Raw genomic sequence first — 24,541 nt, forward strand, 5'->3', positions numbered from 1 at the left:
TGAAGTGTCATTAAGCTGACGACTGCACTGCACGTACACCGTTAATAATGGAAAATAGATTGACCCTTGTGGCACTTACTAGTCACCTTATGGTACCGGCACGTAGGCATCTGTACGTGTAAACATGTTGATGTTGACACAAGTCTGCCAGCTACGCTCTTCCACAGAGCTGGAACGTCAGGGGCCAGCTAATCTGCCTTTGTTTACCCCGGGCCTTCAGACTTCACGCGGCATGTAACTCCCTAACGGAACGACATTCACCACAAGACAATAATTCCCATGTGCAACGCTACACTTCTCGAGTACGTCAGGTATTTTGTTGGTAATTACAACTATTAACTTTGGTTGTAATTACATGTATCTTAGGGTGGTTTCACATTCGTGGTATAGTATGTAAATATAGCCCATGGGAGCCATCGTTTCAAAACAGCGGGATAAGGAGAAGAACATGGAAGGCAACCCTAACGCTGTGTCTTCAGGCAATGAGACACACAAACTCAATCATGGCTACATGTCTACGAAAGCTTCTCAACAAGCTTATGTGACGGGACCTGGCGACATGAGCCTACAAGGGGCAAGAGTGACTGTACAAGAACCAATACTGCCTTATGAAGGAACAACCGGAGGACACAATAGACACAACTGCGTGTATATTACTAACTTTGACGGTGACATTTCTGAGATAGAAAAGTATTTCAGCAGGAGGTACTCATCAGACTTCAGGCAGGTCACTACTGACACTAGTGACGATTGGGGAGACAAAATTGTGGAATTCAAGTCTAGGCAAGGTGAGAACATTTTACATGTTTACGGAATAGGACATTTTGATGCTGTCAATATATCTGTAAAATCTACTAGGAATACCAAATTGTACATTAACATAACACAAGGTATGAGTTCTTATGTTTAGATATAGAGGTAGTTTAATAACTGAAATACATGCATATACATTAGTGATATGTCACACCACTCATTATATGCTGTCGTTAAATGCAGTGGCTGAAAAAGTTGCTAAAGAGGAGCACAGAGTTAAGAAGAAGACCCTCAAAGTTACTTTGGTCAACGCACCTATGAAGAAAGTGGACAACACAGTGATCGTCAGAGATCAAGACATCGGACAGGTAAAAATGTTGATAAAGCACACATTTAGAGTAAAATTATCACCCTAGTAGCAAACATTTAAACAAAATTAAGTACTGATCAAGAACAGCAACCCTCTCGCTGTGTTACTCAGAGTGTATTGATAAGAATTTCTGTTGACATTCTATTTGACAAAGACGTGATTGTAGTATATGTTGTACTTATGGCTATAAATATAAAATAGATAGTATAAATAGCTATAAATGTTATATTCATGCTATTTCTTTAAAATACCTGTAATCAAATTCTACTACTACATACACTACCCAAAGAAAATATGGTGTGTTAGCATTTAACATTTCAATATTTTTGTGTAATTTACAACTAATAATACCATATTCGATCGGGCTTCCTGTATGTATGTAATGTATGTACGATTTTCAGGGTGGGAAAAGCACATCGGAGGCAAACGAAAAAGGTCTGTATCCTACAGAAACCTTGAAAAAAATGCAAGATTCCTCCTGGGAGGGTGAACCGACTAAAGCAGCACCGTTACCAGGCATGCACAACTATGACAGTGACGAAGAAGGTAGCATCAGTCATCAGTTACAGGTAGCTGAAGTGACAAACAAGTCGACAAGGGCCCATGAAATAAGTACAAACGAACAAGGGACGAACGAATCAGTTGACGAAATGGCCATTACAATAGACGCTGTAAAACTAGAATTCATCAAGAAGGTTCACAAAATGGAGTTTGAGGACATTCCTCGCAAGAACAGTGTCGTCATCGAGCAAGATACTGAGTCACAGCCGTGCAAAGTCACCTTTCGGACACATAAACCCGGCAAAGGTAACGTGGAGCGTGCTTCTGAGCAGTTCATGGAACTGTATCGCAGAATCTCGGCCACATTGTCGAGGCATAACACCATAAATGTACTGGAAGTCCTTCCGGAGTGCACGATACGGAGTCTGCACAGGGCGCTCACCCTTGCCAACGCCGACGGCCGTGTCCTCGTCAAAAACTGTCTCAGTGACGATTTTAATGTAGTTTTCTACGGATCTGAAACCGACGTAGAAAGTGCTATTCAAACCTTCATTGAAAATTCCACCAAGAAAGAAAATGCACCTGACAGAGACGACAACACAGCCCCACAGTCCCGTATGACTCATCACATGCAGACGATGGATACTCAAAATTATGCCAGTGTTCGAACACGTAGCGACAGACACTTCGAAGCAACAGTCGGCGATATTACGATAAGCGTTCAAGAAGGCGACCTCACGCAGGAAAGGGTAGATGCCGTGGTCAACGCTGCGAACAAACGACTAGACCATGCGGGCGGTGTGGCCCTTGCTATCAGCAGGGCTGGGGGTAGGAAGATACAAGAGGAATCCGACGAATATGTGAAGAAAAGCGGTACCCTAACCATCGGGCAAGCTATGCACACAGGGGCGGGTAAGATGCCGTGTAAATACGTCATTCACACAGTGGGACCGAAATGGCACAGCCACGGAGACAAAGACACCGTGAAGGCACAACTGTATGAAGCATTGCACAATGTTCTGTACTACGCGACCAGCAGACTAAAAGCTACGTCAATCGCCATTCCAGCTATAAGTGCAGGTACGTCACAAATTCTACGGCGACTGTATGTTTAGATTAATATGGAGGACAAGAACTTATTGCCTTCGTCAGAAGGTTATAAAATCAGTCTGCTTTAGTGTGGGTGACTATGGATTTAGCGGCATAACTCTTGAAGGCATAGTTCGATGATTTTTGGCAGGCAGGTTACCTTTGTGAGGACCAAGGTCAAGTTCAAATATACATGTACAGGTATGTGACTAGATTTCTAGATTAAGAACGACCCCATAGTAGTTATTTGTCTTTTAAAGATACGGTAAATATTACGTTCAAGTATCATTAATATATAATATTAATATATTTTCAGGAATTTACGGGGTACCAGTCGAAGTTTGCGCTGAGCAACTCGTGTTGGCAACACTGAAGTTCGTCCACTCATCACCTGGAAACAACACCCTTCGTGACATCAGGTTCGTCAACATCGATGGCCAAATCAACCGCGTCTTTGTGCGAGCCTTCAGTGGCAGTCTTCCACCAAACCCCACGGAGCCACCGCATCGGTCTCAAGCCACCACTGACGACGACTGCCCCATCTGTTTGACCAACGTTGTACGACCAAGAAGACTCCGTTGCTGTAACAATGTATTCTGTTATGATTGTATCGAGGAAGCTTTTCAGGTCAAACCTGTGTGTCCTACCTGTGGCCATCAACACGGAGCACTGAAAGGCACCCAGCCGGCCGAAGCAACTATGGACAACAGAAACAGTCCCCAACCACTTCCAGGCTACAACTGTGGAACCATAGAGATTCTCTATAGTATACCGGATGGTTATCAGCAGGTGAGGCAAATTGATACCAACATTTCACCATAATTATAATTCTCTATACTGATAAACTTATCATGTAAACCAGTTGTCAACAAAGAAATATAATTTTATTACTAACACTGGGTACATCAACATTGATGATTCTGCTGATAAAAATGTTTTATCTCAAGATAACGGGTAAATAACTGTTTTTGTAGGAGAACCACCCGAATCCAGGTATGCCATACAAGGGAACAAAGAGGATGGCTTTCCTACCAGACAACAGCGAAGGGCGAGAGGTTCTCCGGTTGCTGAAGAAGGCCTTTGACAATCGGCTTGTCTTCACCGTAGGGACATCGGCGACAACCGGCGAAACGGACGTTGTGATCTGGAACGACATTCACCACAAGACAAGCCGAAAAGGAGGGGCATCAAAGTACGTAGGATGATGTTTAAAGTTAAAACTTTTGCTCCAACACAAAAAAATTCTCTCACCTAGAGCTTTCGACCAGTCACTCTGGTCTTCTTCAGTAGACTGACCCGGTGAGGCTTGTCACGTGGCTTCTTTGAAGTGTGACACTACGTAGAATGATAGTCACCTTTAATCAAGGGCTTCTTTAAAGCACTGCCAATTCCTGATGTCTGGGTATGGTCACAAATTGATCAACCACAACTTTGACAAACATGTAGCTGGTTGTTTCGCTATAACGATTGTAAACATACTGTCTGCTGCAGCTATGGATACCCGGACCCAGACTATCTTAAAAGGGTGACGGAAGAGCTTGCGGCGAAAGGCATCAGATGAAATTCACATTCCGAAAGGTATGTCTACTGGTCCTTTATTGTTTCCAACTTTAACCTCCTCATCTTGTCCTCCACATTGAAATCAATCAAATCTTCATGACAAAGGTTTGAAAATTGATTGGCATCCTCCTATGATCTTACACCATTGCTACGAGGACAAAAGTAAAATGAGTAGACAAATATTGCTCCTTGGTGACTTTTAGGAAGGTTAAGTGAAATGTTTCTATTCATACAATGTTGAGAGGAGTCAGCATAATACATACGTTCCTTTCTTTAATAACCTTATTTGTCTCTGTTATATTCCAGATATCCCAGATGACACACGAAGAAAAACCTTCGGCGAAAGATGTAATATGTAAGATTATTGATCTTTGAACAAAAAAAACAGTAAACTACAAACCGACCAGCACCAATGTATAATACGATACAAATTGATAGAAATACCTGAAACAACAGACCATGTAGACCAGACAAATTGCTGTATTCCCTTTCTATGTATGGAGATGGAGAAAACCAAGACAAAAAATCAGCTAAATTCTAGATCTGAGCACATGCTAGCACGAACTTGTTATTAGGAGCGCAAATAAAGTGTGCAAATAGCTACCACTCAGATGCGAAGTCAGGATATTCTTTGTTAACGATTAACGTGTTCTATATAGCTTTATTATCATTATGGGCTAGCTATGTTAGAATTATATTTTAGTATAGTTCATGTATCTACCCTTGTTGTTTCGTCTTTTTCATTGCACCAGTTAGTGAGTTACAGTTGAACATGTTGAGCAATAAAGTTGAATTGATTTTATGTTGTACACCATTTTCATCATTAGTGTCGACTTCTATCACAAGGCCTCTGCAAACTTAGTCAGCAAAATATGCTTCTCACTATAGTAATGTGTAAATGGTTGTAATTGCAATTTAGTCTCTTCTCTTCTTGTACATGAAACGAAACAGGTTCGTAGGATCTAGGAAGATTAAAAACAATACCTCTTGTCTCACTCTGAAGGAAGGGTTGTTTAATTTGCTACTAATTTTTTTCTAAACTGGAGTGTGATGTATCAAATTGTTGATCAGGACAAAAAAAAGGAATTTTGCATACACAACACACCACACATAACACACCCTATCTGAGGGGAATACAAAGTAGGAATTCAAGATATGCTGTTTTCACAGCTGGCATTACACAGCACATTGCCAACACTGCACGAAAAGTTGAGTTTACCAAAGGTTGTAAACTCAGGTAATGTTTACTATGTAAACATTACTGAAAAAAACTGTGAAAATTAAGCAAATTTATACATTTATCTTGTCTTCTGCAACATTTTAACCAGACGCAATGACCTTCATTGACAAAAGACTATAATATTTAGGTATTACTGTACCAAACAAGTCCATTTCAATACATTTTAAACAAAGGGCCTTTGGCTTTGTGTGGTAACTAAGCGTTGTTGCCTGGGTCCACGGACGATTTGATCACAGGCGAGTGACGCTTGTTGACTCTCCAGGGTGACAGATGTTTTGTTTGCACAGGTCATGTTGTACAGTATGCAAATGAACGAAACCGTGAGAGCGTGTATGGCGACGTATTGATACTTAGTAATCTGATTTTGTACAAGTGTTGAAATAGCCGAGGACACGCGGTGATTCATCTAACGAGTCCCAGCGACTTATTAAATTCCATGGGAAGTGTCTCAAAGAGACGGTGATGATAAAGCCATTTTGCTCTGTTATGCGTTTCGCAAAACCCTTTCACGCCCTTGAATAGTTTGGGTGTGACTCACTGTCTTTGCACCTGCCAAAACAGACGACATAACCAACGCAGGTAGCCCGAAGGACTGATTTCAACGTTACATGATCCATGAACAGCCATGGATTTCTCGAATGGCTCCCTCGCGAATACTAGTACCTCGCTAGCCTGTCCGTATGTCTGGGACGTCGGCGGAAGGAACGTCTCTGCCTTTTGCTGCTCATCGAGGGAAAACCAAAGCGACACCTTCTATTTGGACTTCGGATACGACCCAACATTAGCCGCAAGTACATGAATGGTTGATAGATTTTAGGGAGGAATTCTAAACCTAAAACATTTGTAATGTGGATCGTAATATTTGATAGAAAATGAGCAAATGAACGTCAGGGTGTGCAAAAAGCCAATAGATTAAAAAGTTTGGACTTTTGACTCTATCGACTACAGTCTTTAGTAGTACCGTTTCGTGTGTAGTTGTCACGGAAGTTATGACATAATTCAAACACAGTTTCTGACGAAACTTTACTTTGTATACTTTGTAAAATTTTACTTTGTAAAATTTAAACTTTCAACATGACTTTGGAAGATAGCAGAACTAAAAGAGGGATTTTCTTTTCGAACGCACATTTTTTTATGCGTTTGTTGTCTTTATTCACAGTTATTGGCAGTGTCGTCGCCATCTTAGTGTGGGTGATCTCCGTTCTACTCTACCTCGCCTGCAACTACGGATGCTGCTTTTGCTGGTAGATAATAAAGGGTTAATGCACTGCCCCGAGTTGTATATGGTGTCATAACTGCATGAGCAGCTGCCATAACCACCGAATAAACCACCGTGTGAGCGAAGCGAACGAGGTGGTTTATGAGGTGGTTATGGCAGCTGCCCATGCAGTTATGACACCATATACAACGAGGAAAAGGCAGTGCATTAAAATTATTATCATATAGCCTATCCAAACTGTCAATCAACACAATTCCTGTTTGAAATACAACAGCTTTAATATATATACATACATAAAAATACATTCGAATATATTATACGCTTTAAAACAAATATGGATAATTTCATTTAATGCAAATTGTAGTTTAAATGAAGCTAAACAAAAAAGTTTATTGGACAGAAAAATGCTACAAAGGTTTACAGAAAGAGTCGCATGCCCCTATACCCTATAACATAATGGTATCAGCCATAACACGACATGTGCTGTTATTCCGCCATAACACCACATGTGCTGTTATCGGGAAATAACAGCACGGGTATCCGGGCCTCTGATTGGTCCACGCCGTCCGGCTATATGATAAAGTGCTATATACGTGTGCTAAATTGTCAATTAATGGTTAATGACCCACCATGAGCTTGAGTTGTTAACGGTAACATACTATCTCTGAAAAAAACAATAGGTCACTGGCCAGGCGTTATTTCACCGAGGGAGTAGGCCTCATTGACTGAAATCGAAAATGAAACTACCTGTGTCGGAGAGGATTTACAAATATTGTTTCTCAAACGCAGTGCTTGGTGGTGGAAGACGAAAATCATTTCATCTCTAATCATATCAAACACCAATTATTTACCACCGTGTCCAAAATGCACCCTTACTTTCCCACTATTCCTTACCAAGAGAAAACAATTTTACTACTAAAATCAAGGAATCCACATATCTTAGAAGAAGTGGGTAAATTCGTCTCCACCTGTCTCAAAAGAAAAAGTCAAACCCAATAAAACCATGTATGTTGTAGAATGTAGTATAACTTTGCACATAATCTCTCATATCATTGTATCTCCTTTTTCGTATTTGCAATTAGCCATCGGGAAGGTATTTGCAATAAAATTGCATTATCATACAGCTAGGCAGATTAATTAATTTCAGCCTAAAAACTGGCCATGGTCTGTTGATTTGCAATCGTTTAGATGAACAGAACCATCATGAATATTCACACCATCCTGCAGACTTCCAATAATGCTAATTTTCTTTCCTCATCAGTAAAAACCAGGTTGCCCCCCAGTCAAGTGTTGCTAACTCGGCACTTCATAGCCTTGGTAAGTTTTCATAGTCAAGATTTTAGTAGGTTCATAGATTATGCCCAGCTCGAAAAACCTGCCCCCATACAAACATACAGTAACTGATATACAAATTTCAGAAAAATGAAGGGATATTTTGCAATATGACCTGTACACAACAAAACTGAGCCTTTTTTTGTAATTTCAGATAACCCTGTTTGGTGGGAGAAGAGAAGAATTTCCTTTGATATTCTCAGACTCTGTGCAACTTTCTTCGCTGCTATCTGTTTCTTTCCCATTCCGTCGTTTAACCTCAACATCCCTGCCAAAGTTGCCATCATCCCCCTTGTTGTTCTTGACTTCAGCTTTTTCATTGCTTTCATGGTATGGCAAAGAAAAAGGGAATTCCTAAAGCCAATTAAATATTACGTAGCTTTCTACATTGCCATGACCGGTTTTCCGATTGGATTCACAGTAAAGTTTTTGGTGGCATCACATTATGACGATCCCACAAGTGTTCCCCTTTTTGCTCTATTTCTTCCCCATGGAATCCTGTTTTATATTATGCCCCTGTTTGCTTTAGTTTTTTACATGTTTAAAATCTGCCAAGACGAGTATGGGGACTGTGGATGCGCGTGTTCATGCTCCTGCTTTTGGTCTTTCTGGGGAATACTTGTTCTTCTTGCCGTGTGGGTTCTAAGTATGGTGGGGATCACGTATTACGTGTGGCCACGAAGCCTCCCATACATTACCTACATGGAGTACCTTGCACCCTGCACACTGTCGCATGCACTCGCGCCCCTGTGGCTACTGCTGTTCTGCTCACTTGTCGCCACCCATTGCTACTTCTTCAGCAGTATCAAGAAAGGTAAGACTTACTTCGTTTGTATTTCCCAAATACAATGCACTGTCTGCTATGCTCTTCATCCCGAAACATTCAACAGTTTTCTATAGCAAGACAGTGTGTATATCATAATTATCAAGGAAGTTAAAAATCAAAAGGCCTGTTGAATTTAAAGCTACTTGATGTAATGTTGATTTAGTGTCACATTACTTCCTTATAACTTGTATATTTTAACTGGTACCTTGTAATTCGTATATATGCCATATACGGTGTTTATAGCGTGGTTTATAGAATTACAACGGGGGGTTCATATTCATTAGGGTGATAGAAACGGGCAGTATCTGCGTATTTGATACACAGTCCCTATCCAGTAGAATGTTTAGAACCGCGAACAAAGTGCGATTAAGCCTAAACAACGATACTTGCCACGACCTTATGTCACCTTCAGTTTAAGATGTGTTGCTCTGTTCTCATTTATTTATGTAAGATTTTCAATACTTGTAACATTGTTGTTTTAAACATTTTCTTGCGCTATAAGCTTACCTCATATTGATATTTGGGGAGTAAAAGATCAACGCCGTTGCGCCGCAAAAACGTGTTGGAAAACTGCCAAGTCTTCGGCGCTAGTGCGGGTCGCGGCCATGTTCTTTGTTTACATTCTTTTTTTTAGGAGCCTCCTACAAAAAGCGGGCCTAGCGTAACTTATTCTCGCGCTACGCTGAGTCGCCGAAAAAGCGAAATGGCGACGCTAATATGTTGAAAGTTATTGAAAATGACAATCTGGAAAATTTCAGTTATTCATACTTACAATTTTGGCGTGAAAAATCTTACATAATATCGCTTTAACGGTCTGTTTATTTAAAATGCCAGGGGGAGAGGCCAAGTCAGCGGCGTTACATCTGACCCCTGACCTGCTCCACCTGTACGGGGTTTGCTGTACCGCCGTCATACTGACGTTCTACTACGACCAGCACCTACAGCCTGCACCTGACATTGACCAGTACCTAAAACCTTTCTGGCCTCTACTGTTAGCTGATCTATTGAGTATCACCGGTGTCTTCATCAGACTATGCAGCCACTGTTGCTCGGTATGTTAGAGCTTACTTATTGTGATTGTCAGAACTATAAACAGCGTCCAGATTAAATTTGGACTTTCCAGAGCACTTTGGACAAATGCTTCTAGCTGTCTTCAGCTTATACTTACAATGCTAATATTTTGTGAACAACTTCCCTGTCACCGTACGGATCATATTGACCCCCAGCGGGGGTCGTCACGCATCGATAAAAATCGAAAAATCTTAAGATTTTTCTTTAAAATCTCAAGATGTTTTGGAAAATCTCAAGATTTTTTAAAACAATCTCAAGATTTTCCAAAACAATCCCAGGATTTTTTGGAAAGATCTCAAGATTGTTTCTGACAATCTCAAAACATCTAAAGATTTTTTAAAAGAATCTTTAGATTTTTACAAACAATCTTAAGATTCTTTGAAACAATCTCAAGTTTTTTTAATAGTCATATTGAAATTGCTGTTTAAACGTTATGTAAGATTGATAATAATCAATATCAGGATTTTCCGGAGGTTTTATTGCTGTGTAAGTCCTGTTTTTTTATTTTTCTGAAGCTTGTCAATGATAGATTAACCCCATTCACAGTTTGACGGTTTCTTCTCTCCTTTTTTTTTTGCATCAGTAGTGTGTTAATCCTACAAGTAGACTTCTCCCAATTATTTTTGCATAGTGAAAGTTTGCATGGTGAATAAACCATTGACATTACATCTTGCAAGAATTATGACTTCTGGATATTCTGTTATATTGATGGATTACACTGTAACCTGGTGACCAAGTCTTTGTTAGCTGCAGTGTCTCTTTCGTCCTCTCTGCAAATTCTTAGATTACAGTACGATTACAGCAGGATTTCTTGATGACATTATATATCAATCGCTACATGTATCTCAATCGCTACATGTATCTGCATGTCCATGTAGCAGCAAACAAAAGCCACATTGTCAGTCTGTACGGCCCAGGACCAGGGGTTTATTGGTTTCTACTGGCTCCTCCTGTTTCTTACAGGTCCCCCGATGTCAGGAAAACTAGTCTACATGTAATAAAATAAGTTAGGGGTTATATGCAGATTTCTATATTTTAAGTGGAAGACTTGCCAATTTTGTTGGTTAGCAATTCCATTCGGGGTACTATTGAAGCAGTACGTGCTGGTTTTTCACTGAGAAACTTTGATGGGAAGAAGACTGATACAGCAGCAAGTTGGAGAGGACCAGGAATGTGGCATGAGATTGAGTGAGTTTTCCCTGGGAACCAGACTTGACTTGTGAAGCTGGGGGCATGGAGGGTGAGTGATAGCCCGATCCACCCTTTCACACTATCCGCTGTGCCTCTAGACTGTGCTGTACAACTTAAAGACACACAGGCCCCATACAGAATGTAGGTCCGCCGCCATGAAAACTCTTTGAGTTGGGCAAAGAACCCGAAGCATGTCCTGCCGTACTTTCTGTTGATGTGTACAAAGCAGGGTATATTGGTTATGTTAGGAAAAAGTGTGTAAGTATTGATTTTTTGAAGATTGCTTCAGACAATCTCAAAACATCTCAAGATTTTCAAAAGAATCTCAAGATGTTTACAAACAATCTCAAGATTCTTTCAAACAATTTCAAGATTTTTAAACGTCACTTTGCATCTAGGTGTAGCTAGCTAGTATCGGGTATTGTGTGTGCATTGTTAACCCGGGTAATGCATTGTTACCAAAAGTCTATAATGCATTATGCTTTCCCAGCCTACAACCATTCAGGTAGGCTCCTCTGACTGTGAGTCCATTTTTCTGCAGGGGGGTGAGCTTGGTGAGATAATGGGCTTGCTAATGGGTTTTGATGGGTTAAGGGGAGAAGCCATTTCCAGTACCCCGCCCCTGTCATTACAAGGCTTCATTTTTTAGGTCTTTGCTGATTAAGATTGACACTGGTTACTGGTTTGAAATGATTCTTTCTACCAAAATTAGGAAAAATGTTTTCGGTAACACTTTTCATCTAAATCATATGTGGCATTTTGGACCAGATGTTCCCCTATCAGATCCCCCAGCAGATGCACCACAATACAGAATCCAGCTAATAATAGTTGAAACAATAGAAGGTAGAAGCAAATGTTTGTGGAGACTTCACAGCAAATATTTTATAATCTGCTGAGACAACTTTTTGATAAAATATCTTGTTCAATACATTTAGATACTACTTTAAAATTAAAGCTTGTCTCTACTGAATGATTTCCACCTGTCGTCTACATGCATGTTCAATGCCATGAGCCAATATCCTTTACAATGCATCTCCAAGATAGCAAGAGCTGGTCTTTGACTATAGTATAGGCCAATGCAGCACTAAAAGTCTTGCACAAGCATGTGCATTGAGTTCTGTATCCTGTCTACTCATACAAGGAGGACCCCTGCTGAAATTTCTATTGACATAAGGGAGTCTGATGTCACAAATGTCCCTGCCTTTAGGTCAGCTAGAAGCTATTAAAGCTCCCTACAGACTTTGATCTACTTTTAATGTTTTGAGAATGCAGGCTTAACAGTTATAATCATGGCAATGACTTAACCAAAATTCATTCATAATATACACATGTACCAAGGAGGATACATAAACATGCCTAGTGTACAAGCAAGGGGCCTTCTGAACTTTACTCAGAGAATAAGCCAGAGTGACTTAATTAGTTCCAGGACCCCCTGCCTTGTGATAACACCCCTGACTCTCTAGAGCTTCCTCCCTATTACCAGCTCCTGCAGTTTGGGTCTGGGTAGAATTCTGTCTGCTGGCCTTGGCACTGTACTTTGTCATGTATACACTATTTTAAGGTCTTAAAGCCTAAAGTAGTGCATGATACATTGTAAGTTGATGATACATTGTAAGTTTTGAATTTAAGTTTGTTTTCAAATGTTTAAGATAAAAGATTATGGAGGGTCTGCATGCCCTTTTTCGTTAACTGTTATGGGCTAGTTTAATTTACCGTTAATCGTTGCCGGTCCGCTCTAATTCAACGTTAAGCGTTGTCAGTATATTCCTCGTGAAGCGTTATGGGTTGTTTTAATTCAACGTAAAACGTTATTTGTCATCCTGAATTCAGCGTTAAGCGTTAATAAATAATTCTTCGTTACGCCTAATTTTGCCTATCAAAGTGCAGGAAAATGCGTCATTGAAGGTTTAAAAATACAAAATTTCCCGGGGGAGAATTCCCCCGGACCCCCCTACATTGCTCGCGCCTTTGGCGCTCGACTCGCGCTTCTGCGCACTCGGGGACCAGGGCAGGTGGGGAACACAGGGAACACATATCTTTAATGCAAGCTTCATTACATGTATTAATAAAGGTATACGTAATTTTGTCAGTGATCAACTTTTCCACAAAGCGAGATACCAAATCCAGCTCGAAAAAAAAGCCTGTCAATTTACCGTTAAGCGTTGCCGGCCGTCCTGAATTTACCGTTAAGCGTTATCGGTCCTGCTAAATTTACCGTTAACCGTTGCCAGGACCCCCTCATGCAGACCCTCATTATGTGTACATTTGATATAATGTCCTTGGTACATTCAAACTCTGTATAAATTGGGTTGTATCATTTTTGGGGGACAACCTTTTCTGGGAACCAATCAATTTACTTGTCAAAGCTTTGAATTAAAGAGCTGGCATATCAATTCTAACTCCTAGATTGACTATCTGTTAATTGAGACCAGAGCCAGTACTATATGCACTATGGGAGTACTGTTTTATAACTGAGTTGAGAATCTTTTCAATCAGTTTCATCCCTACAATCCCATATCCTAAATTATTTACCTTATATCGTCTTTGTGTTTTGTATCTTTGCCATCCATCCGATAAACTGCTAAAATAAACACAGGAGAGAGGAGAGGGTGTACTTTGAACGACTTTATAGTGAGATTGTCCCGGCAGCAATGCATCTGTGATTAATTAGCCACCAGGACATTGAGAGAGGAGATCGGTCGTACTCCAAAGATAAGCTTTGCCAGTTTGAGAAGTGGTCATCAGGGGATGTCAGCTTGGATTCTTTGGTTGTTTTGTATCTGTGCTGTTGGGTGTTAGCCTGGTGCTATTGTGCCATCCTCGGTTAGCACACCTCCGCAGTGGATTGTTTTAGAAGATGTAAAAAAATTGCGAAAAAAACACTGCACCAGACCCTCCCCATATCTGCTTGATTTTAACTCCATGCTCCAAGCAAGCCAGTGAGAGAAACCCTGGCAGCCTAGATCTACTGACTGTGAACACCAGCTAATCCATTCGCACACCATGTGGTAGAGTCTGTGGTAGGGACCAAACTCATTGGAAGAAGGCTGTCATGATGAGCCAAGCTGCCATCTGTGCAGGGAACAGCTGAAGTAAGCTAGGGGCATCCTTGCCATAAATTACCCATACAAAAAGCTGAAACTGAATCTTTTTACACTTGCTTTAGAAATTTTTAGTCCCAGAGGACAGTGATATTAGAAAATCTGGAAGGCGTTTGAAGGTGTTCTTTAGGTGACCATAGTATACTACATCTACTATTCCTAGCCTCCCCCTTTCTTGAAGTTGGTATACTCCCCAGACCTCCAGCCAGGGCTTTCAGACCTGAGCCCTTGAGACTTTCAGGTTGCCTTCCCTGGGCTGGCCAGGTAGTAGAGAGGACACTGATGTCTGGTTTAGAAAGAAAATCAATGGTCATCACAGGTTTTTTTAATGATTCTCTGCCAAGAAATCATAGAAAGTTCCAATGACACCGTATATAGTTCTATTAAATCGTAAGGATGCAAGCAGAAAGCAGCAAAGAATTCTTTAAAAGGTTGTCATTTGACATTTTTTTTTTGTACAGTGGGTTGTTGTGCTCTGTTTGTAGGCTAGCATTAGCCTGAGTGCCGATTCCCTGTTTACTGGGACTTCCATAGCCTGGATGCCAGATCCAAAGCACACTGGACACAAAATATCTCAGTGAGCATATTTTGTGTCCAGTGTGCTTTGGGTCTGGCATCCAGGCTAGGACTTCCATGTCTCTGGCTCTGAGGATATCTGGTGTATCAATCTCAACAATCTCAGGAGGGGGTTGTTTATAATGGACAAGCTGGAGTAATCCTCCAGAGAGTAATGTCATGTACATGTAGCCTGGTTACCAAACCTTTGGTCATAGACATGGTGTCAAACATTGCTACAAGAAATGGCTGTACTCTGGTACTGCTGTACAGTACGCACATGTTTAGATGGTTTCTGACCCTAAAATGACCTCAAATGGACATTGGACCACCCACACAAAACCCATTATGATAGTGGGTTGAAGACGAGATAGACATAAATGAGCTGGTCCAAATTAAGAAATATCCCACATGAGAGTAGAAATGTCCTACATGCCTACATGAGAGTAGCTCATCACAAGCTCCTGTCATGGGCCCTACATGTATGTACACAAGTCGCTACCTCACATGGGAAGAGGAGAGAAGGAATGGAAGTAATTAGGAGAGGGGGTAGGGGGTCGAATGTGTATGCTGAAACTAGCGAAGTAGAATTTTACTTCACTAATCATGATGATGATGGTGACTTAACTCTTAACTACGTTCTACTTCTGACAGCGGATCTCTTCTTGTAGTCTTGAAACCTTCTGGTATTCTAGTTTCAACCTTGGGATAACCGTCACAGCGATCTTCCAACACAGCGGTGTTGGTAGGTGTTATTTCTTGACAAAATTTGGTCCATTTCCTTATGTTGGACATTACAGTTCAAACTTTGTTCATAATCACATTGATTGTTGGAATCTTATACCAGTAGTACCCCTTGCCCACTGGTCTAACCTCTAAAATGATATGGAGCTGTGTTTGTTTTGCCTGGGCTGCCGATCCCAGGGATCGGCGTTAATGACTTTTTAATTAATCCAGGGTGAACACCCGGCCAGGCTCCCAGAGCAGCTAGCCTGGCAGATCAGTGGCCGTGCCCGTCCCCGCTGCAAGGGGATGTAATTAATCAGGCGTGAAACGACCGGCTAATGTGAACAGTGCCGGGGACAGAGGCCTAGGAAACAATTTTGTGACCAAAAGGCAAAACTGGCCATACAGTACATGTACTTGTAGTCAAATAAGAAGAAAAAAAACAAAGAAAGAAATTTATCTACAAATAACGTTACATCAAAATTGAAGATTTTGTAGGACCACATGTGCCACATGCCCCTGGGAAGCCATCCTGCAATCAAGGGGAGGGGGGGACAATTAAGTTCTCCTCCCAGGTAGTTCGAAACCAATTAACAATTATCTCTATCAGCTTTTTCTGGACACTGTAAAAACATAGGAATCCACACAGGGAGGTATGTTATCTATATAATTTGTCTGTAGCTAAGGTTAAAGAATGTCAGAAGGAAAGAAACTGGGCCAAGAAACTGAAAGGTTTCTTTTCACAGTGTCTGAAGCTAATTATATGTACATTGTATGTCTATCAAAATGATTGAAGACTTAGTATTCTGAAAAGGTGGGAGATCTGGAGTACTTGCAGGGCTTAAAAAACTTTTTCTGCATTACCATGCACTGCTGGTGCAGGTACACACTATCCAGTTTACCGGCGTCTGTTGTTCCCCGACTTCCGGGGGTTGAAAATTACCTTCACCTTGAAAGTTTTACTTGCACAACTCAGACTTGGGAAGTGTGGATCATATTAAAAGCTCTCCTGTTGCAGTAATCTTTTCATGATGGGCCTAACATACATACTGCACGAATGTAGGATGTAGTTTTGTGACCCACCAGTCTTAGAAAAGTTCTACACTGTGTATATAATGGTGATCCTATTGTTGAAAAAAGTATTGAACATTTAAATTTGGGTCAAGAAAACATTTCCCCCAAATTGCAACACCATATTTCAATTACATGGAAAACTCGCTGAACTGTTTTAGAATGTTAATTTTCTTTTAGATTTTTCCAAAAAAAAAATCTTGGGATTGTTAAAAAAGATCTTGAGCTTTTCCAGAAAATCTTGAGATTTTCCAGAAAATCTTGGGATTTTCCAGAAAATCTTGGGATTTCTAAGAAATATCTTAAGATTTCTAAGAAATATCTTAAGATTTTTCGACTTTTAGTTTAATTTTCTGTTAACTGTCAATCTGTTGTATAATGCAAACAGGTGTATGTGATGTAAAAGTTACATTTTGAACTAAACCTACATGTTAAACATGACAGCTGGCTCTGTTAAAGCCCGTAAGAACTGAATGACTGAAAAGCCATATGTTGTGTGTAAATGAAGCTTCTTCATTGTGCACCCTGCCAGTACAAGCCCAAAACTACCACAACTGGCCTAAATCAGAATTTACACGAATCTTAAGAAGATGACGTTTGAACAATAATTTCAAGATTACTTTTTTGAAATCGGTTCAGATCACCTAAAGATGTCCATTTCTTGAATGTTTCCCCTGATGCAACGCTTTCATTTTCCAAATATAAGATAAAACATATTACATAAAACATACATGCCATGCATTTCTGTGACCTACACATTATGCGTAAGTTAGAATGGTGCCATGTTACTCTATTATTCTGTTATTCAAATCCTAATAGTTCTGATGTACATGTATGACAGTCCTGTAAATTTTTATGTGATGCAAGAATTTACCACTTGACTGTTATGCAAGAATACTCAACCATCAGATTGCGCAGACATATGTTAAGAACAACTATGCAGCTATGCCACATTTGATACCATAGTTGTATCGCTAATCCACCCGAGTCACAAAGAGGACTCAGAAGACACTGAAAAATTTTAATCTACCATTGACAAGCTCCATGAAAATTTTAAAAAACTATCCTCATCAACTCGCCTAAACTCTCAAGACTCAGAACCTACACAGCAATAAAACCTTCCGGAATATTCTGACTTTGATTAATATGAATCTTACATGAAGTTTAGACATTAATTTTAAGATGACTTTGAAAAAAATCTCCAGATTGTTTGAAATAATCTTGAGATTGTTTATAAAAATCTTGAGATTCTTTTAAAAATCTTTAGGTGCTTTGAGATTATCTGAAACAATCTTGAGATTTTTAAGAAAAATCTTGGGATGGTTTTGAAAAATCTTGAGATTTTCCGAAACATCTTGAGATTTTAAAGAAAAATCTTAAGATTTTTAGATTTTTAACGATGCGTGACGACCCCCGCTGGGGGTCATTATGATCCGTACGGTGACAGGGAAGTTGTTTACAAAATATTAGCATTGTAAGTATAAGCTGAAGACAGCTAGAAGCATTTGTCCAAAGTGCTCTGGAAAGTCCAAATTTAATCTGGACGCTGTTTATAGTGGTATCCTTTAGGTAATCATTATGTTTACTGAAGGAAAACATATTGTTTTTTGCTCAGTTTCCTCCTCTTCCTCTCCAAAGTGACCTCTGACCTGGCCAATGACCTAATTTGTTGACGTCTGTCACCATGGTAACTGGTGTTGGGTTACATAATGTTGCAATTTCATAGCAGGAGAGATTTAGACTCCTGTCACCATATACGTGAATGTGAATGCGTAAAATTTAACAGACCATATGCGAAAGTAAACATTATGCATTTGCTTTGCAAATGTTACCTTTCTAGTATTAACATTTTAGCGTAATATCCATGCAACGTACCTTTTATACTTTTGTCTTTACTAATTGTTTCGTTGTACTAATTCAATAAAAAACAGTTAAGATAGGACAACGTTTAAATATTAAAAAGTAAATTGAATGTAAATTCATTTGATAAAGAGGACCATTATTGTTATTATATTGTACGTATTTTTCTCGTTTTTTTACGTGTCATTTTAGACGCCTACTCCACGTCAACAAACAGCGACTGTGTCAGCTACACCAGGACCTGTCAACACTGGGCCACTCCCTCGTAAGTTTACCATGTCTTGATGTTTCACGCATAAAGCTAATGTCAATATTTCGCACTTGATATTTGTAGCCTTGGCAACATCACTTTATTATATACTTTTGGTAAGAATACGCTTACTCACTTATACAAGGGTGATTAACATTTCAATCTAAAATGTAGTGTGATTGAGTTACAATATCAACTGACCAAGTACAAAATGATTACTAGTAATTAACACACGTACACCTAAATCCGATTGATTTTACGTTAATAAGGTTAAATACTAATGACTTTATTATATTGATTTGTCACTTTGAACAGATCATCTGCAGCCGATTGTAGCAACAGCAACACCCAAACCCACATCTGTTACTGCAATTCCGTTACCACCCATAGGACAACAAAATATCACTCCAGGTAAAGTTTTCACCCAAAACTCTTTAAATTTCTTCAATAATTTTCATTTATTGCTTAGCAAACATGTATCAATTGCATCACACCATACACTGTTACATGTTGAATCTATCTGGAGTTGTCCCCCAGTAAGCTTCTGTGTAGTTTTGTATTACCATGGGATTCATTTCATTTATGTAATGCCTTTAGCTTTGTACATACTAAAGGTTAAATTCAGTATATGATAATGAACTAGAAAGGTAACAAAGCAAATGCATAATGTTTACCTTCGCATACGGTCTGCTCTGTTAATTCTTACTCAAACATATTCACATATATGGTGACAGGAGTCTAAATCCCTTCTAATATAAAATTGCAACATTATGTAACCCAACACCAGTTACCATGGTGAGAGACAGTCTGGTCATTGACCAGGTCAGAGGTCAGTGTTTGGAATGGAAGAAGAAAAAGAAAACGAAACGAAGCCTTCGGTAGACATAATTATTAAACCTGTTAATTTTTTTTATACCTGCTCTTATTGTCACTTGTGAAAGAAAATATTTTGTTTGGATTTTTCAGGTCAAATGCATAATTGGTGGGGCCAGAACCAAAGGGCGTTTCCAGACACCTGGGAGGAACATCCGCCCGACCAGTCCCGCTGTTTCGTCCCGAAGGTTGATCCACAGACCCCGGAGTACAGGGAGGTAGAGACGGGCTTCCTGCAGAGCATCTACACACAGGATGGTCCCACTTGGAAGGTGCACAACATCTCCCGAGTACAGAACACAGCCTTGTATGACCAGTACTCGGTGGCGAAGAGAAATATGGATAAAGGACTGCCGAACAAGTAAGTCCAACTTCTGAGTGACTGGCATGTATTTGTGAAACTTTAAGTAATTGTATTTTAATGTATTGTAATGTTTTTATGTACTCTACCATCTCCTGGAAGAATAGCTGTCACCCACGGGTGGGCAGCTAAAGGAGAGTTGTTCGACAACAAATTTAAACCACAACAATTTGTGTAACAAACCAACTACTGGTCGTCAAAGATAAAGCAAACCGATGCACAAAGAAACGATCACTCAATTGATATGAAGGACTAAGAAAACCAGCCCCATGTCATCTTTTTTTTTGACGCCATGGGAGAAGATGCCAGTCGGAAGAGATATTTGAAATATGAATAACGGATTAATAGTAATGATAAAGTCACAAGAAGTAGACAAAAGATTAAGAAGGGGCAACAAACAAGCACGGTGGAGCACACTGTCTCAATTCCTACAGAAAAATTCATAAAATGCACTACGTACTTCTAGGAAATCAAACTTTGAGTGAATTTTTCAATAATAACTTTTTTATCTTCTCCATAGAATCAATGAGAGGACTTTGTGGCATGGGACAGCTGCTGGTGCCATAGTCAATATAAACGAGAATGGCTTTAATCGATCATATTGTGGCAAGAACGGTAAGTTCACCTGTATGCTAATATGTCAATATTTTTCAGTCTGTAAATTACTAAGTAAGAGCACACAGTCACTTTTGATATGAAAACCTTTTGATAATTTTTTTATGAATACAATTCACTACTTATTCTCTTTGTTCCGAATTACTTGAGACAAAATAGATTTTTTTAAAAAGCCATGACCGAACATGTTATTGTTTATTTTTCTGTAGCAACGTTCTTTGGAGAAGGGGTGTACTTTGCAGTCTCTGCGAGTTACTCAGCCCAGGGCAGATATGCAGTCCCGGATGGGAACAGCAACAGATTCATGTACAGAGCACGTGTACTTGTAGGGGAGTATACAAAGGGAGACAAGAACATGAAGGAACCTCCCATCAAGCCTAATTCTGGTAGCCATTCACGTTATGATTCCGTTGTCGACAATACTGCGAACCCAACAATGTTCGTCGTTTTTCGCGATGCTTATGCGTATCCAGAGTACCTCATAGAGTTTTCTACGTCAAACTGAGTTGCATAATTACTAGTTTCCTGTATAAACGGATTGTGATGTATATGGTATTGATTTCTGAAAAATAAAGATACACAGCATATGTCATATTGTATTTGTGTCTTTATCTTTTACTTATTAACTTAAAGTGCATACTTTTAAAATAAGGGTACCCCCTTTGTCTTGGACAATGTGTAAAAAATCGCAATCTCTGTCAGGGTTTAAGGTGTCCTCCCCAGAATCATCATTTTAAGGTAAGGTGACTTGAAGAGTGTTAAAACTGTTGTTCTTATTTAAAAGTTTGAGCGTTACCATGATCAAGGTGTTAGAATAGTACTGAGACGAGGTGCCACGAATATATGTAGCATGAATGTAGTATGAATGCCATGTAGCTACGAAACTACATCCGAGAATTCTCCGAGAAGCTTGTAGACAGAACTCTGTTGTCAATGTAATCCTAGAACTCGCCTCTATTGAAAACCAGCGGACCGCAGCCTGCAACTACAAATTAAGGCTGTTTTTCGCTCTCCCGCTGAGTCAAATTCGCCGAGAAATGTAAACACTAGAAGGCGCTTATCTTGGGCACGGTTATATTCGGCTCATGATATCTCGCTCGTAACTGTACCATGCGTGCAGCTACTACTGAATCATGAAAGGGCAAGGGATCGTCGTACTTTCAACGACAAGGTTAGTATACGATTCGTACATTTACTAGGGTAAATGTGCACACATTGCTACATTGCACATATTGCTACCTGGAACGTCTGACCGTTTCCAAAATCATATACAGTTGCTTGAGTGAGTAATTGGCACATCTTAATGTAACGTTACATGTAATACTATAAATTGTGTATATTACTAAATCGTTGATATTGTTGATAAGCGTTTGTCGTCTCCCCCGAAGCGATATTCTAAACAAGGACATGTTTCCAAAACTGTCTTAACATTTTCGTTAATTGTCCTAATTTTGTATGAAAATAATACCACGTATCAGAAAGCTTTTTTTCAGCAAAGGTCACATATGTTGTTACTGTCGTGATACTTGAGAGTCTTTATACCGTATACTCTATTAGCTGAATTAATTCATCTAAATTGAATGTTATTAATATCCACACAAAGCTGGTTGATATTAGTTGTTATTCTAAAGGTACCTTTTGACGCGAATATCAAGGCTCCCATTCCGTCACGTTGGCCGGATTAACTTGGTAAATATACTCCAGATTAGAAGAACAAAAGAAGACATACCTGTGTTCGGTCGCTTTCACGTGAGGTCAGCAACCCTGCTCTCAACAGTCATGGAAACGTGATAACCTGTCAACAGAGTGAGAGGGTCTCATCAAAACACTGACAACAGAGCGCCGTACCTGGCTAGCAGCTCTTTGCACCTTAAAAGCGATATTATGCAAGATTTTCACTGTTTTAAACATCTTTTATTTACACATTTTCTTGCGCTATAAGCCTACCTGGGTTCAGAATGACATTTGGGGAGTAAACGATCAACGTCGTTACGCCGCAAAAACGTGTTGGAAAACTGCCAACTCCACGGATCGCGGCCATGTTTGATATCATCCGTTTGTTCCCATTCTTTTTAGGAGCCTCCAAAAAACACAGCGGGCCTGTCGCAACGTATTCTCGACAGGAGAATGTCGACAGAAAAGCGAAATAGAAACGCTAATATGTTAAACGTTATTGAAAATGACAATCTACATCAGAAAATTTCAATTATTTATATTTACAGTTCAGGCGCAAAAATCTTACATAATATCGCTTTAAAACACCTACAGAGCGCCCTACCTGGCATCACACCTGTAATACAAATGTACCTTGAACGTATGCGAGTCTTATTCTTCGTAGGGTGCACAAGTGCATGAACAAGACTATGGATCGTTGTGAAATGCACGTATTGGTATAATGTCATTTAATGCGAGATGCATCACGAATTTCCTACTAACCATATATCTGCCCAAATCAATGTACTGTAAACAAAACTAACTCAGGCAATATTTCTTTCAAGCTCATGTATACCAGATGGGATATTCAATTAACAACGTATACGTTCTTGCACATGAATTACACAGTGGACATATAAACAGCCATTGTACACCTTTCAAGCCGCGAAAGATTTTATCGGGGAAACACGACAAAGACCACTTGTGCCCTTGCTAGAGTAAACATCACTCAGACGCTGTCTACTTGATCAGCCACTGTACGCGTGTGCCTGAATGCTACTCGAAAGTGCCGTAGACAGTTGTCCGTGGTTAGCACGTCCCTTGACTATCCGGGGCAGAGATTTAAACTTTATGTATCCCGCAAGATTGACGGCTTTGAACTAATGACAACATAAGGTAGGAAAAGCCCAATGTTGTGATGTTTGTAGTCATGTTTTGCAGTGTATTTGCGTATGTGTGATCGTGATAAACACACGACAGTTTGCCCATGAAAGATTTAAGGTGTGCAATGTGGTCTTGTGGTTAGGTTCTAAAGATGTTGATTTCCGAACCTCTAATTGTTCCCAATGTTGTGCCCTTGAGAAAGGCATTTTACACATATTTTCTAACTAGACTCGAGTGAAAAGGAGTACCTAGCTTCGGTAAGGGATGTCCTTTTGGATGAGATGGTCCGTGTCTGAGGAAAGCCGCACCTCGAGCACGTTTATAAGGATCCCACTACACATGCCATCTGTGATAAAGATTTGCCATTTGGTAAAATGCCTTCTGTTCCTGCACGTTTAGGTAACTTTCTTGCAGCTGCAGACACAACTATATTTACTTTTACCTACCTTATCTTTCATTTGTGAACGAGCAATGGGTTACCGTACACCAGGGCCAGGGCTTACCATGTAAGCTCATTACCCTTGTAACTACTGTCAACCACCTTTGAAAGATGGTTTTATGACCGTACAAAGAGAAAAGGAAGCAATAAGCCGCACGTAGTGATAGATTACATAACTGGTGTGTGTCGTTTCCATGTTCCAAGAGTCGTGTTTGTTTGTTTGTTTGTTTGCACCGTTGGGGCATGAAGGTTACACCAGTTGTATATATCCTCAATCAAATATTACAATGACTTATTTGTCGTAAGTTTGGAGGAAAATTCAATGGTTTAAACACACCAAATAAATCTCTTTTTGACAACGCAACACTAGTGCAAGGCATAGTTACAAGTACTTCTCTAAGTATCTTGAGACACAATCTATGTGAAAGTTCCTCCACAAATAATGTACAGACGAATAGGATGACTATGCACTGCTATGTCGGCGCTTAAATGGCACACCTTAGGAATGTGTAACATCTTTAATGGAGATCTATTACTTTGATTGTACTCTGGGTCAATGTGTCAATGGTTCAGAAGAGCGACCTCCTCTTGAAAGCAAGGATAAACATATCCAAAGAAGCTGTCAACTTGATTTAAGGCTTCATAAATCCTTAAATTGGTTAACGACCACTCCTGAAGCAAAGATAAACATTTCAAAAGAAGCTGCCTCAGCTTTTATTAG

General features: G+C 39.9%; 2 protein-coding genes across 2 annotated transcripts; both read left to right on the forward strand.

The window, feature by feature from the left end:
* The first annotated feature begins 202 nt into the window (after window positions 1-202).
* On the forward strand, window positions 203-4,658 carry LOC109482762. The gene is made up of 7 exons (XM_019785599.1): window positions 203-788; window positions 997-1,121; window positions 1,525-2,704; window positions 3,030-3,502; window positions 3,688-3,905; window positions 4,205-4,291; window positions 4,580-4,658. Exons 1-6 carry the CDS (start codon window positions 407-409, stop codon window positions 4,272-4,274), a joined length of 2,448 nt encoding a protein of 815 aa, XP_019641158.1. The 5' UTR covers window positions 203-406; the 3' UTR covers window positions 4,275-4,291; window positions 4,580-4,658.
* Window positions 4,659-6,082: 1,424 nt separating this feature from the next.
* On the forward strand, window positions 6,083-21,143 carry LOC109482765. The gene is made up of 10 exons (XM_019785602.1): window positions 6,083-6,304; window positions 6,673-6,757; window positions 7,994-8,049; window positions 8,219-8,878; window positions 9,725-9,942; window positions 18,658-18,730; window positions 19,031-19,126; window positions 19,682-19,949; window positions 20,470-20,564; window positions 20,774-21,143. The coding sequence occupies exons 1-10, from the start codon at window positions 6,139-6,141 to the stop codon at window positions 21,067-21,069; spliced, it is 2,013 nt and encodes a 670-aa protein (XP_019641161.1). The 5' UTR covers window positions 6,083-6,138; the 3' UTR covers window positions 21,070-21,143.
* Window positions 21,144-24,541: the final 3,398 nt, after the last annotated feature.

This window comes from Branchiostoma belcheri, unplaced genomic scaffold (assembly GCF_001625305.1).
Source record: "Branchiostoma belcheri isolate BF01 breed outbred unplaced genomic scaffold, Haploidv18h27 scaffold60, whole genome shotgun sequence".
NCBI classification, from domain to species: Eukaryota; Metazoa; Chordata; class Leptocardii; order Amphioxiformes; family Branchiostomatidae; genus Branchiostoma; species Branchiostoma belcheri.

Excerpts from the sequence above, each read along its gene's own strand:
- LOC109482762 (XM_019785599.1), top strand. The coding sequence starts at position 407 with ATGGGAGCCATCGTTTCAAAACAGCGGGATAAGGAGAAGAACATGGAA. Across the intron at positions 789-996 it reads GGAATTCAAGTCTAGGCAAG|TGGCTGAAAAAGTTGCTAAA; the intron begins GTGAGAACATTT and ends CGTTAAATGCAG. Across the intron at positions 1,122-1,524 it reads GAGATCAAGACATCGGACAG|GGTGGGAAAAGCACATCGGA; the intron begins GTAAAAATGTTG and ends TACGATTTTCAG.
- LOC109482765 (XM_019785602.1), top strand. The coding sequence starts at position 6,139 with ATGGATTTCTCGAATGGCTCCCTCGCGAATACTAGTACCTCGCTAGCC. Across the intron at positions 8,050-8,218 it reads CTCGGCACTTCATAGCCTTG|ATAACCCTGTTTGGTGGGAG; the intron begins GTAAGTTTTCAT and ends TTGTAATTTCAG. Across the intron at positions 8,879-9,724 it reads CTTCAGCAGTATCAAGAAAG|GGGGAGAGGCCAAGTCAGCG; the intron begins GTAAGACTTACT and ends TTAAAATGCCAG.